Source organism: Rhinatrema bivittatum, chromosome 13, assembly GCF_901001135.1.
Source record: "Rhinatrema bivittatum chromosome 13, aRhiBiv1.1, whole genome shotgun sequence".
In the NCBI taxonomy this organism is placed as follows: Eukaryota; Metazoa; Chordata; class Amphibia; order Gymnophiona; family Rhinatrematidae; genus Rhinatrema; species Rhinatrema bivittatum.
The window spans coordinates 54,383,770-54,398,259 of record NC_042627.1 but is presented as its reverse complement, the minus strand read 5'-3'; the positions used below and the strand labels follow the sequence as shown (position 1 = coordinate 54,398,259).

The 14,490-nt window shown below is 40.5% G+C and overlaps 1 protein-coding gene across 9 annotated transcripts in view; it reads left to right on the top strand.

Moving 5' to 3' along the window:
• The window catches only part of TNFAIP8L3 (TNF alpha induced protein 8 like 3), a 77,481-nt gene extending 63,323 nt beyond the window's left edge, over positions 1-14,158 (top strand). For 7 of the 9 annotated variants that reach the window (XM_029574876.1, XM_029574875.1, XM_029574878.1 and 4 more), the window contains exon 3: positions 11,550-14,158. In XM_029574876.1, coding sequence (XP_029430736.1) covers positions 11,550-12,112 — 563 coding nt within the window. In that variant the 3' untranslated portion in view covers positions 12,113-14,158. Of the gene's footprint in view, positions 1-7,450; positions 7,587-7,669; positions 11,210-11,549 lie in introns of all 9 variants that reach the window. The other 2 variants (XM_029574874.1, XM_029574873.1) reach the window with 2 other exon arrangements.
• Positions 14,159-14,490: the final 332 nt, after the last annotated feature.

Genomic DNA, 14,490 nt, shown 5'->3' with positions numbered 1-14,490 from the left:
CAGGAGGAAATCACTATTTTTCCAGGTAAATAGCAAAGTTTATTTTGGTAGACAGAAGCCAGGATAGTAAAACAATATTAAGCAGATTCTCCCACTCACTCAGCAGCATATCCCTCTCTATGCCCAGCCCATAGATTAGGATGTCTCTCCCTCTCTCCCTTCCATTGCTGCAGCCTTCAACTTAACTGGTGGGTGGCTCCAGGTTCCTCCTTTGCTAGCCTGCTTGCTGAGCTACTGCGCTCTATGGCAGTTCACTTCTGATTTTGTGTGGGGGTCAGGGAGCCTGCTGGGAATTGGTTTCGGTATTGGTGGGGGGGTGGCCACTTCAAACACTGCATCTGTGGCACCAGAGAACGTGGAATTTTGGCAGGTTGGAGAGAGGGAGGCAAGACTTGAAATGTCACATTGGTGAGAGCTTTCACAGATGGGACTTGAAACTCAGTTCAGCTTTGGCCTGCAGTGGCTGAAGACCTTGAAATGCTGCATCTGCAGCTCTAGAGCTGCTCTTTAGTTAGCCTAAAATTGAGGAGAAAATCTGTTTAAACTGAAAATGAAGGATCCTAGATACAGAACACGGGTAGTACAACATTTCAGCACAATCATGGTGTTTAATTGTAGAGATGTGATTCGGCCAAACCTTTTGGTTTGGCCTTTATCGGCCTGCCGCAGGAAATTTTGTTTCCGATTTTTTTTTTTTTTTTTTTTTTTTTTTTTTCCGGCTGTCCAGAACCAAAAAAAACCCCACCCCAACACTTCAGATTTAATTAATTACAATCCCCCACCCTCCCGATTTCACCCCCCCCCCCCCCAAAAAAAAACAAACCAACTTGCCTGGTGGTTCAGCGGGGGTCCCAGGAGCGATCTTCCCCTCTCGGGCCGTCGGCTACCACTAATCAAAATGGCGCCAGTGGCCCTTAGCCCCAGTCACATGGTAAGGGCAATCGGTGCCATTGGCCAACCTCTGTCACATGGTAGGAGCAATGGACAGCCGGTGCCATCTTAAAAAATGGTGTAGGCCATCCTTTGCCTTTATATCATATGGCCCTGGAAATCGGTGGCGGGGGCTGGAAAGGCAATTTTTTTTTTTTTAATTAAAATGAAAATACCCAAATATTTTCAGTTATTTTCATGCAAGGCCATTTTCAGTTCATTCCATTCAGAACAAATGTACCTCGCTAATAAAGGCACTGAGACACAGCAGAGAACGCAAGGGCGCCTTTAGACACAAAATACTGGTGGTCGTATTTAATAGTTTTAGTCCCCTCATCTAAACTTACCATAAACAAAGCCAATTCTGAGTTATAAAAGGGTTTGTTCCATTTAAAGATTTTGCTACCAGTTTCTGCTCAAGGGGTTTTCTCTGTTGCCAGTTTCTTACCCAGGGAGTTCACTTGGTGATATGGGCTCTTTTATTGTAAAATTTAAGGTACGTGGTGTAGCTCAGTGGCCATACTGTGTGTTACTAAGCATGAGGTCTTGGAGTGACCACTGATAACCCACCCCAGTCCGCCTGGGAGCAGTGCAAACACCTTGCCAACAGCCCTCAGGGAGAAAAATCAATGAGCTATCCTCCTTCCAGTTGATCCTATGGCTCGCTTGTGCAGGAGCTGTGGAAGTCTCCCTTTTTAATGGAGACGTTGTTATGCTGGAAGAGTGAGAAAAGACTTGAAACGGCTATAACTGGAAATCCTAGCGCCTGAGCCATGGATTCCCGTTTCTGAATCAGGGTGAGTGGGGCTTTATGGAAAGGTGAGTGGATGCTCGGAATGTGCGCCTGGAAAAGGTGACGAAGACAAAAAAAAATAAAAAATTGCTAAGGAAATGCAAAAAAGCATGGGATAAATACAGAGGGTCTCTAGTAGCAAGAGGCTAGAAATGAAGCACTGGAGTAATGTGCACAGACCAGCACTTACAACCCCTAAAGGATAGATGGGGGGGGGGGGGGGAGGGGAAGCGGGCATCGGTTCTATGTGGGAATATGAATGCACACCCACCAAAAGGGGTCCAGTCGCTATTGGGCGGACTGGATGTACCATTTTGATCTTTATCTGCCATACCATGTCATCATGGATGCAATATAAGCAATCATTATGACCTCAGAAAAACTCCAGGATTAAGAACAGTGAGGCGGGAGGTTGTTGGGGCATCAGTACAATTAAGTTAATCAGAATGCTGAAGAAAACCTGCAGAATCAAATAAAAGTGGCTCGGGATCAGTTTTCAAAAAGTTTAGGTGCCTAACTGAGGTGGTTAGAAGCCTAAGTCAGCCCCCATGAAAAGTGACTAAGGCTGAGCAAATAGATGCAGGCTCCTCAGTACCTGTTTGTAGGTGGCTATGTGGGCTATTACAAAAGAAATTGTGGGCATTTGTGAAGCAAATAAATAAACCGAATAGTGGTTTTCTTTTCCTACATTTTCAGCTTCTTATTTAATCTCCAATTTGTTAAACTTCTCTTATTACAATAACACATAATAAAAGATTCACCACAGAAACTGGGCAAAAAAAGCTCATTTTTTGTGGTGTACATCCAAGGCACTGTATAGCTATGATTGTTGATACTTTTTATATCACTCCGTATTGCATAATGATATAAGAGCCAATTGCTATAATTCATGCATTTAATAGCGGGCTTGCCTAATGCTTAATTTAATCTTCAGTCATCATTCCAGGCCTGTATTTTTCTTCTTAAATGACAGGTGATTCTTTTATTGAATTTAATTCAGATGCTGGACTATAATTCACTGCTTCTCTTTTATTGTATGTCCCAAGAAGCAGCTGCACTTGTTAAGACACCAATAAAATAAGAACATAAGATATGCTATACTAGATCAAACCAAGGGTCCATCAAGCCCAGCATCCTGTTTTTCAACAGTGGCCAATCCAAGTCACAAGTACCTGGCAAGCACCTAAACATTAAATATATCTCAAGCTACTATTCCTTATTGATTAATAGCAATTTATGGATTTTTTTCCTCTAGGAACTTATCCAAACCTTTTTTAAACCGAGATATACTAATTGCTGTACCCACATCCTCTGGCAATGAATTCCAGAGCTTAACTATGCGCTGAGTGAAAAAACTTTCTTCAATTTGTTTTAAATGAGCTACTTGCTAACTTCATGGGGTGCCCCCCCCCCCCCCCCCCCCCCCCGGTCCTTCTATTATCTGAGAGAGTAAATAACTGATTTACATTAACTTGTTCAAGTCGTTTCATGCAGTTAGTATAGCTGTGTTTAAAAAAGGATTGGATAAGTTCTTGGAGGAGAAGTCCATTACCTGCTATTAATTAAGTTGACTTAGAAAATAGCCACTGCTATTACTAGCAACGGTAACATGGAATAGACTTAGTTTTTGGGTACTTGTCAGATTCTTATGGCCTGGATTGGCCACCGTTGGAAACAGGATGCTGGGCTTGATGGACCCTTGGTCTGACCCAGTATGGCATGTTCTTTGTTCTTATGATTTTGTAGACTTCTATCATATCCCCCTTCAGTCGTCTCTTCTCTTAACTGAACAGCCCTAACTTCTTTAGCCTTTCCTCATAGGAGAGCCGTTCCATGCCCCATATCATTTTGGTCGCCCTTCTCTGCACTTTCTGGTTATTATAATTTGATAGGAATAAGCAATAAAGTGCATTTATACAGCAAGTGGAAATGCTTTTGCTCAGTCTGATGTATTTAAACATCTTGCTGTCATTGATGTCATGATAATGTAAACAGTGAATGGCAGTTAGAACACATTCGCTGGAAAATGTTCATAGTGCTTGTTTTTCCTTTTAAGGCTCTATATCAGGAGCCTGAACAGATAATCATTTAAAACAATTTATCTTTAGGGTTTTTCTCCTGAAATATGTATGCTCATATGCAATGTCTATGGAAGTCTCTACTGATTTATTATTGCCCAATTACAATTGATTCTCCATTTAATAAGAACATAAGAACATAAGAAATTGCCATGCTGGGACAGACCAAGGGTCCATCAAGCCCAGCATCCTGTTTCCAACAGAGGCAAAAAACCAGGCCATAAGAACCTGGCAATTACCCAAACACTAAGAAGAACCCATGCTACTGATGCAATTAATAGCAGTGGCTATTCCCTAAGTATAATTGATTAATAGCCATTAATGGACTTCTCCTCCAAGAACTTATCCAAACCTTTTTTGAACCCAGCTACACTAACTGCACTAACCACATCCTCTGGCAACAAATTCCAGAGCTTTATTGTGCGTTGAGTGAAAAAGAATTTTCTCCGATTAGTCTTAAATGTGTTACTTGCTAACTTCATGGAATGCCCCCTAGTCCTTCTATTATTCGAAAGTGTAAATAACCGAGTCACATCTACTCGTTCAAGACCTCTCATGATCTTAAAGACCTCTATCATATCCCCCCTCAGCCGTCTCTTCTCCAAGCTGAACAGCCCTAACCTCTTCAGCCTTTCCTCATAGGGGAGCTGTTCCATCCCCTTTATCATTTTGGTTGCCCTTCTCTGTACCTTCTCCATCGCAACTATATCTTTTTTGAGATGCGGCGACCAGAATTGTACACAGTATTCAAGGTGCGGTCTCACCATGGAGCGATACAGAGGCATTATGACATTTTCCGTTCTATTAACCATTCCCTTCCTAATAATTCCTAACATTCTATTTGCTTTTTTGACTGCTGCAGCACACTGAGCCGACGATTTTAAAGTATTATCCACTATGATGCCTAGATCTTTTTCCTGGGTGGTAGCTCCTAACATGGAACCTAACATCGTGTAACTACAGCAAGGGTTATTTTTCCCTATGTGCATCACCTTGCACTTGTCCACATTAAATTTCATCTGCCTTTGGATGCCCAATCTTCCAGTCTTGCAAGGTCCTCCTGTAATGTATCACAGTCTGCCTGTGATTTAACTACTCTGAATAATTTTGTATCATCTGCAAATTTGATAACCTCACTCGTATTCCTTTCCAGATCATTTATATATATATTGAAAAGCACCGGTCCCAATACAGATCCCTGAGGTACTCCACTGTTTACCCTTTTCCACTGAGAATATTGACCATTTAATCCTACTCTCTGTTTCCTGTCTTTTAACCTGTTTGTAATCCACGAAAGGACATCACCTCCTATCCCATGACTTTTTAGTTTTCGTAGAAGCCTCTCATGAGGGACTTTGTCAAACGCCTTCTGAAAATCCAAATACACTACATCTACCGGTTCACCTTTATCCACATGTTTATTAACCCCTTCAAAAAAATGAAGCAGATTTGTTAGGCAAGACTTCCCTTGGGTAAATCCATGTTGATTGTGTCCCATTAAATCATGTCTTTCTATATTCTCTACAATTTTGATCTTGAGAATAGTTTCCACTATTTTTCCCGGCACCGAAGTCAGGCTCACTGGTCTATAATTACCCGGATCGCCCCTGGAGCCTTTTTTAAATATTGGGGTTACATTGGCCACCCTCCAGTCTTCAGGTACAATGGATGATTTTAATGATAGGTTACAAATTTTAACTAATAGATCAGAAATTTCATTTTTGAGTTCCTTCAGAACCCTAGGATGCATACCATCTGGTCCAGGTGATTTGCTACTCTTTAGTTTCTCAATCTGGCCTACTACATCTTCCAGGTTCACAGTGATTTCGTTCAGTTCGTCTGAGTCATCACCCCTGAAAACCATCTCTGGAACTGGTATCTCCCCAACATCCTCATTAGTAAACACGGAGGCAAAGAATTCATTTAGTCTTTCTGCAATGGCCTTATCTTCCCTAGGAGCCCCTTTAACCCCTCTGTCATCTAATGGTCCAACCAACTCCCTCACAGGTTTCTTGCTTTGGATATATTTTAAAAAGTTTTTATTATGAGTTTTTGCCTCTATGGCCAACTTCATTTCAAATTCTCTCTTCGCCTGTCTTATCAATGTTTTACACTTACCTTGACAATGCTTATGTTTTATCCTATTTTCTTCAGATGGATCCTTCTTCCAATTTTTGAAGGATTTTTTTTGGCTAAAATAGCCTCTTTCACCTCACCTTTTAACCATGACGGTAATCGTTTTGCCTTCCTTCCACCTTTCTTAATGCGCGGAATACATATGGACTGCGCCTCTAGGATTGTATTTTTAAACAATGTCCAAGCCTGTTGAACACTTTTAACCTTTGCAGCTGCACCTTTCAGTTTTTTTCTAACTATTTTCCTCATTTTATCAAAGTTTCCCTTTTTAAAATTTAGTGTTAGAACTGCAGATTTACTTATTGTCCCCCTTCCAGTTATTAGTTTAAATTTGATCATGTTATGATCACTGTTGCCAAGTGGCCCCACCACCGTTACTTCTCTCACCAAATCTTGCGTTCCACTAAGAATTAAATCTAAAATAGCTCCCTCTCTTGTAGGTTCCTGAACCAATTGCTCCATGAAGCAGTCATTTATTACATCCAGGAACTTTATGTCTCTAGCAAGTCCTGATGTTACATTTACCCAGTCAATATTGGGGTAATTGAAATCTCCCATTATTATTGCACTGCCAAATTGGTTTGCTTCCCTGATTTCTCTTAGCATTTCATCATCTGTCTGACCATTTTGTCCAGGTGGACGGTAGTATACTCCTATCACTATACTCTTACCCAACACACATGGGATTTCTACCCATATAGATTCTACTGAGCATTTACTCTCCTGTATGATCTTTATCCTGTTGGACTCTATACCCTCCCGGACATAAAGTGCCACACCCCCACCAAGTTGATCCTCCCTATCATTGCGATATAATTTGTACCCTGATATAGCACTGTCCCATTGGTTATCCTCCTTCCACCAAGTCTCTGTGATGCCAATTATGTCAATCTCATCATTTGCTGGTTTGACCTGGGTCTAAATGTGTCCATGCCCCCAGTGGGGTTGGACGGCAAGGCATTAATCCTCCAAGATGTACTGCTTCTGAGTCTCAGCCAAAAAGGAATGATCCTCAACTCACGATTCATTTGATCTTAGCCAAAAAGGCTGAGAAGTGGTAAGCTGTAGCTGTCACTAAATACCATGCTGCAGAACCATGTACACTGTATCTTTCCTTTTCAGTTCTGCCACAGTGCTGCCCTTATGGCCAAATACAGGACTTCCATGTGTGTCTTGTTATTGCCTGATGGAAGCTACAGGGACCCAAGGGGTATAACAGTTGCTCCTCTTTCTCTAGCTGGTGCTACCAAATCAATATTAGGACCCACACAAGATATACCCCAGAAGGTCCTTCTGACCCTGGTAAGTACTTTTTCTGTTTTTAATACTTGATGTTAGATTGTGCAGAATGTTGGGTTCATATGTATAGATGGTGTGTCCTATCTGCCTGGGTCCATTGGTAGGCTAGCATTACAGGTTAAAGTGGAATACAATGTACATATCTTTCAAATGACTGAATTACTTTTTTATATGGTCTCCCTTATTTTTATTTTGATTATGAATCCTGGAGAAGCCAGGACCCTCTTTCTGGTTCAGAGGAGCAGCGGGGGCACCAGATGCTGGGCTCCAAATCACAGGCTATCCCAGTAATCTGCAGGAGGAGTCATCAAGAAGTACATACTACAAGGCAGAAAGCACTGGTATATCACGTGAGTTCATATTATTTTTTGTTGCATCAACTGACTTAGACACATCTGTCTGTACTAAATATGAATTTATGTGCTTTCTGTAGAAAACCCTGTGTGCTTGGTTTGCTCCTGTGTGAGACGCCAAGTTAGCACCTGGTCACATCTCTTCTCCATCGGTGTTCCATGCGTGTTGCAAGAATTATAGTGGTGGGTTTCAGTTGTTTTTCGTACATTTGCCATGTGCTACCGTGAGTTTCATTCTGCCACACATTTCCTTCCTTTCTTTAGTACATAGCCCAGTTTGATTGGTTATAATGTGGGCACTGAGAAATGGTATTTCAGGTTACTTTATATTGTTGTTTACTATGTTACTTTTTCATGCTTCAGTCATTCCCATTTGACAGCTTTCTCTTTTCTGCAGATGCAGTGCTTAACATGGCCCACATCACTTTTTAGGCAGGATTTAAGGGAGGTTTTACTTGTTTGGTACCATGTGGTGTTTCTCCTCTTTGTCAACCACACAAGACTTGCTGCTCCAGAGCAGCCACTGAACCGGCTACAAAGGCTGCCAAGTCCCCCTCTCATTGGCCGGAAGCACCAGAGGGGTACAGATTTGTTTTTTGATCTTGTTTGATAAATAAATTATATTGTTATATCTCAAGGCTGGGTATGAACTGCTTTGTGTTACGAGGTGCATGGACTGGATTTATAACTAAATTATGAGCGTGAGAGACTGCTGTTTATGAATGCACTGTGAAGTAGATTGAATGATATAATTGCAGGTAGCAGTGCTTCCTCAAGTTACGAATAATCAGTGTGGGATGAGTCATGTTTGTTCATGTGAGTGAGCAGTATAATAGTATTGTATGTATGTTTTGATTATGTCTAGAGCAAACTCAAGTCAATTCCAATACAATTGTAAAAGCATTCAGTGCTTAACCACACACCTCGTATCTGATTTTTCAATGACAAACACCTTGTTATATATTAACACAGTGCAGATATTTTCAATATAATCACTAGGTCTAAAAAGTGTTGGGGATTTTTTTTTAAGTTATAGTGTCCATAGGGATTATAGAGTGGAGCAGTTGGTGTGAATGCTCGGCCTTATGGTCTTTTTCTGCTGTCATATTTCTTTCTCTTTCATGATGTCCCTAGTCCCAGCACTACATGCAAGGGTAAATTACTTTTCCCTACATACTTGTTCCATACCACTCATGGTTTTATAAACTTCTATCATATCCCTCTTCTCCAAGCTGAAGCACCTTAACCTCTGTAGTCTTTCTACACGAGTGGCATTTTTTCATACCCTTTATTATTTTTGTTGCCTTTTTCTGTATGTTTTATAGTTCTGCTATTGGGACAGGGACAACCAGAACACAAGGTACTTGAGGTGTGATTGCATCATGGATTTATACAGAAAGCATTATGATATTCTGTATTCTATTCTCTATTCCGTTCTCAATAATTTCTAGCATTGTTTGCTTTTTTTGACTGCTGTTCCACACCAAGCTGAGGATTTCGGGAGTGTTGTCCACAATAACTCCAAGGACCTTTTTCTGTCTGCTGACTTTGAAGATGTAGCACAACATTTCACCCTGTGTGCATCACTGTGCGCTTGTTGACAAATCTCTTCTGGCATGTAGATGCCCAGTTCCTAACTCTCACAAAATCCTCCTGCAATTTATCATAGTCCACTTGTGTTTTCAACTTTTTGTCTGCAGATTTGATCTCATAACTTTTTAATTCCCTTTTCAGATGATTGATGAACAAGTTAAACAACACAATGCCAATATCGATCCTTCAGGCATACAAAGAGAATTTTAGCCAATATTTAAACATAGGGGAAGGCTGGAAAGAATGTTAGGGGCATTACCTATGTTAGAGTTAAAGAGGAGGATGCCTTTAAACTACTTTTCCTATACTTAAATATCAATATTGTTTCCAGAGGAAGCAATAGGATATGCATAACTGGCTGAATTAGTACTCTGCCCTAGATTTACTTCAGACTTGAGCAGTAGCTAATATATTTCATCGTGAAAGTTGGCAGAGGTGAGGGAAAGGTGGATGCATATTTGGGTGGAGCTTCTGTGGTGGCTGCTCCTGCATGCAGTGAACATCTTTCAAGCCATGAAGAATACTTTTTGTTTTTTTGTTTAGCTAAAATGCTTTTGAATATCTGCCTTAACTACAGTTGCTATTCAGGTCCTTTTCCAGATGCTAAAAAGAATTTGGATGACTCAAGCCTTTAGTTTATCCCACTAAAATAAAAGTTTAGCTCTAATTTCTAAGGCTATCTAGAATAACTGGTTTTGAATATGCGTTTCTGGCTTTCCTATTTGCAAGGACTTTCATTTTCAGTTGTCTGTTTTTGGGTTTTTTTTTCCTGGAAATTTCAATGTTATAACAAAAAAAAAATCAGTAAAAACATGACTTTGTTATAACAATCAGGAGAAAAAGCAGTGTAAAAGTCATTTTTCCTCTTATTTTTTTTTTATAACATTGAAATTTCTCAGACAAAAATCAAACAAAAGTTCCTATTTTGTATTGACTACCAATTTGATATTCATGTAAGATGCCTACCCACTAACTGTTTATTAAATTAACTGAGCAATCTGGTTACTTAATTTTATCTGATTACTTTATAAGGAAACCATCAGTCTACATTTAGGCTTTTCTTTTGTATGAATTATGTCTATCACACAAAGTACTACAAAGGTAGTATGAGCTGATCCTGGCATGGAGTAATTATGACTCCTAGTGACAAACTGTAAAACACTAGGGAATTTCTTAATCATTTTTATCTTTGTACAGAAGACACCTCTTCTGTGTTTCCCTAGTCCTACTGCTACAAGCTGCTATCTCTTCCTTCAATTTGAAAGCAAGGAACTAGCCTACAATTTTATTTTATTTTTTTTGGCAGTAGTGTCAAACTTCCAAGTAGTAACATGCATTCCAACTAAAAACATGCATACAAGTTATGAGTAATATTTTTCCTTTTAATTACGTTGTGAAGAACCGTACAATGTAAAATGATAGAGTTGGTTAGGATGTGAGGCTATTTTTAAGACCATGTCAACATATGGATTACAGAAATTCTGATTGATGAAGCAAAAGGGTAGGCGATCTAAGAAAGCTGTTTGGGCAATAATGCAGATTAGACACCAAAATAGTCCAAGTGTAAGCTTTATTTGAATGGAGACATGAATTCATACAAATGCCCGACTCAGGCAGAGTTTCACCCCGTTTGGGGCTGCCTCAGGGGCTGTGTGAAGTTGGTCTCTTTATATATATCAGAAAACTGTCTTAGGGTTAATGCACCAAATATCTTAATAGTCTGGTAATTTAAATGTTGTTATAGTGACGTGTAGTCTCCGTTCCGATACAGCAAGGACATTTTACAGAAATTCTGTCCACATGCCTTTCACTCATATCACAATTGATGTATAAGAATTTACAGTGTGATTATTACTATTTTGCTAGAATAATTCTAGATATCTTAGTTTCTTACATTTTGGGAATAACCACCTACTCTATATCTCTTAACACCACACCACTGTGTGTACCCTTAGGTGCGTCTGCTCGGCATCCTCACGAGGAACAGCAGCTTTCAAGAAACTCCTTGTCTAACTATCACTCTGGTGGTAAGTGGGTGCTAAGGTCAATGTCCAACCTGCTGCCTGATTGGACATTGACCTTAGCAAAGAAATATTGCAGATCACAATTTCATGGAAAAAAAATCCATTTCATTCATTTAAGTGTTTAGCTCCCAAGGATGCAAATTCAAATATCTGATCACAAAATCATTTTTTGTCATATGTCTACAAAGCTGACAGAAATGACTCAAATGAAAATGGAATTATTTGCTGAATCATTACCAACTCCACGATCATCTTCATCAATATGTGTTAATGGCTCTTTACTGCACAGGCTTTCCTAAATGAAAATGAAGCATATTTTCTCTTTTTTTTTTTTTTATCATAGGACCTGAAATGTTCAGTTCCAAGAGTCTTGCACTGCAAGCACAGAAAAAGGTCCTAAGCAAGATGGCCACCAAAGCCATGGCAAACATGATTATTGATGATACCAGCAGTGAAATCCTAGATGAGCTATATAAAGCAACAAAAGAATACACTAGAAACAAGAAGGAAGCTCACAAAATTATGAAGGACTTTGTCAAAGTTGCAGTCAAAATTGGGATTCTTTACAGAAATAGTCAGTTCAATAAAGAAGAGTTGGCAATTGTAGACAAGTTCAGAAAGAAGTTGAGTCAAACATCCATGACTGCTGTGAGCTTCTATGAGGTAGAATATACTTTTGATAAAAATGTTCTTGCTGGACTTCTGAATGAGTGTAAGGAATTACTGCATAACCTGGTGGAGCGACACTTGACGCCTAAATCTCATGGGCGCATCGACCATGTCTTCAGCCACTTTGCCAACATGGAATTCCTCACTGCCCTTTATAGCCTTGAGGGCGATTGTAGACCATACCTCAAAAGGATTTGTGAAGGACTTAACAAACTACTTGATGACAGAGTCCTTTAAAGACTTGTTATAATTTTGTTGATTGCATAACTTTGAGATGTACAGATCCTTGCAGCTGCACAAGTTATTTCTTCAGATGTACTTACTACCTTAATGATCTGAAATGTTCTGACATTATGTGGAAGAAATTGTGTATGCCTCATGAGGCCTTTGAACCAGTGTTATGAATACTATATACCCCTGGGGACTCCTGCATAATTTTAGTGCAGAATTTCTCTGCTCCACAAGATTTCAAAGCTCTCCTGCAGAATTTAGGCTGCTGCTTGGATAGATGGGAGCAAAAGCTACTAGATTCCTCGCACTTCTCTCCCACCCCCTCAAGCCTGTCCCCACCTAGCTCTGCAGCCCTCTTTCACTTTGCTTTAGCATTGGTAGCCACTCTCGTGTCTTTCCTGGAATAGATGATGCTTTCTGAGACCAGCATGAGAGTGGACACCATATGTTTCAAGGTCAAGGGGAGCCAGAAAGCAACAGCGGTTCCAGGGGCGGCAGAGCAGGTAGGAAAGGACTGTCTAGCGGGGGGGGGGGGAGCTGCCTCCATGGAGAGGAAGGGGCTGACTGGGGGAGAGGCAAACTGGTGGGAACAGCTGTGGATGCAGAGACAGTGACAGTGAAAGTGTAGGTGGTGGAGAAAAAGAGTGGGGGTAGGAATGAGCAGACTATTGCCTTATGGTTAGGGCTTCTGGTTTTTGTGGATTTTAATATGGTGATCTATAGCATCTGAGAGGAGCTCTGAGCTGCCAATAGCACTGACTTTTGCAACTGCTGGCACTTGTGGCAGTAACCAGTGCTGTCGCTGCAAGTGTTCACAGCTACCTGCAGCTCAGAACTTCTGGCGGGCTCCACAGCGATTGGCAAATTAAAATCCAGAAGCCCTAGTGATGCCTTATTACAGCACTTATATATCTCATACTGCTGCCAGCTGTGCGTGAACAGACGAGTGGGAGGAGGTGTGAAGTAAAGAACTGCATAATAAGTGTTGGGACTGCTGAGCCTGCACTTAGACTGAAGCGTAGTAGTGTGGAAAGTAGGAGCCTGTCCTCCTCAGGCTGGGATTCCAGGCCACTTTTGGATGTTTGGGAGTGGGGACAGGGGTGGACATTTGCTCCTTAACAAGTGGTGGGGAATCCTACCACTCTGATAGTTACAATTGTTCTAAATTTTAGAGCTGTGGGAGAAGGGACAACTGTGGCTCTGCTGCAATTTTTAGATTATTTCTGTGGAGAGGGGAATGGGAGGATGAATCTGCTGCTGGCCTGCATGGGTGGTTTTTTGTTTTGTTTTTTTTCCAATAAGCTGGTGAGTGGCAAAGTTACCTTGGTAACTGGGTTACTTTATCTGGGTAACTTTAGCAGAGAATATGCAGTGGGAAACTTGTCCCACAGAATATATTGGGTAATGTCACCCAGTTAACATGCTACTTGCTGGCCTCTAAATGTTTACCTTAAATATATGCACAGCACAATTAACAATACAGTGTAAAATTATTCCAGTCACGACAGCACAGGTCAAGAATACGCAAGTTTGTATGCATAAAACCACTGCCAGTATTGTATCCTATAATGAACGAAGCAGTAAAGAATCCTGCTCGATCTGTAAGTGGGACAGATCGTGCAGGACACTCTGAACTGGTAACAGGGCTGGTGCCTACCACACACGGTTTAAAAACACACAGCACACTCATTTTCAGTGATGACAATGTCAAGTTTTTGGAATCTACTAGAGAAATGTATTTGTGTATGAAGTGAAATATTTTTCAGGAAATGAACTGTGTATAAAATGACGTGTGTTCATGTTCACATTTGGAAGCATAGAAAACAGTCACATCTGTCCTTGTATTTCAGTGTTTCGTTACCTTTAAGAAGGGGAGGAGTTTCCCATGAAGAAAACACATGCTGCCTCTCTTGTATTTTTCAGCTTATTTATGATCCCTTTTATATTGATGGTTAGAATGACATAACATTCAGAAATTAATGGTCTTTGAGCTGGCCCATTTCTGGTGTACTATCATGCTATTGTGGATTAAATTACTTGTTGGTTAGTACATTTCAGTTTGACTGACCTTTTCATTTCTTTTTAATGCTAACGAATTTTAATTTTCAGGGCATTTAGTTAGCACTAGATTCTGTTGGGACAAAGTTAGAAATGCAAGTTTTTCAGTTGTGCTGTCACTGCCAATTGCTAGAGTAGATAATGCAATCTGCATTTTACACTGAGTAAGTCTCAAGGAAAAAAAAAAAAACTTTTGGGTGATAGGGTTGCAGGGCTGGTAGATGAGGAGTTAGTGAAGGAAGAGATGCCAGTTTCTGGTCTGCAGGAGCCAATAATAACAGGTCTACTTTTCAAGATCGATTGACTGTCAGACTGGGCTCTGTTCT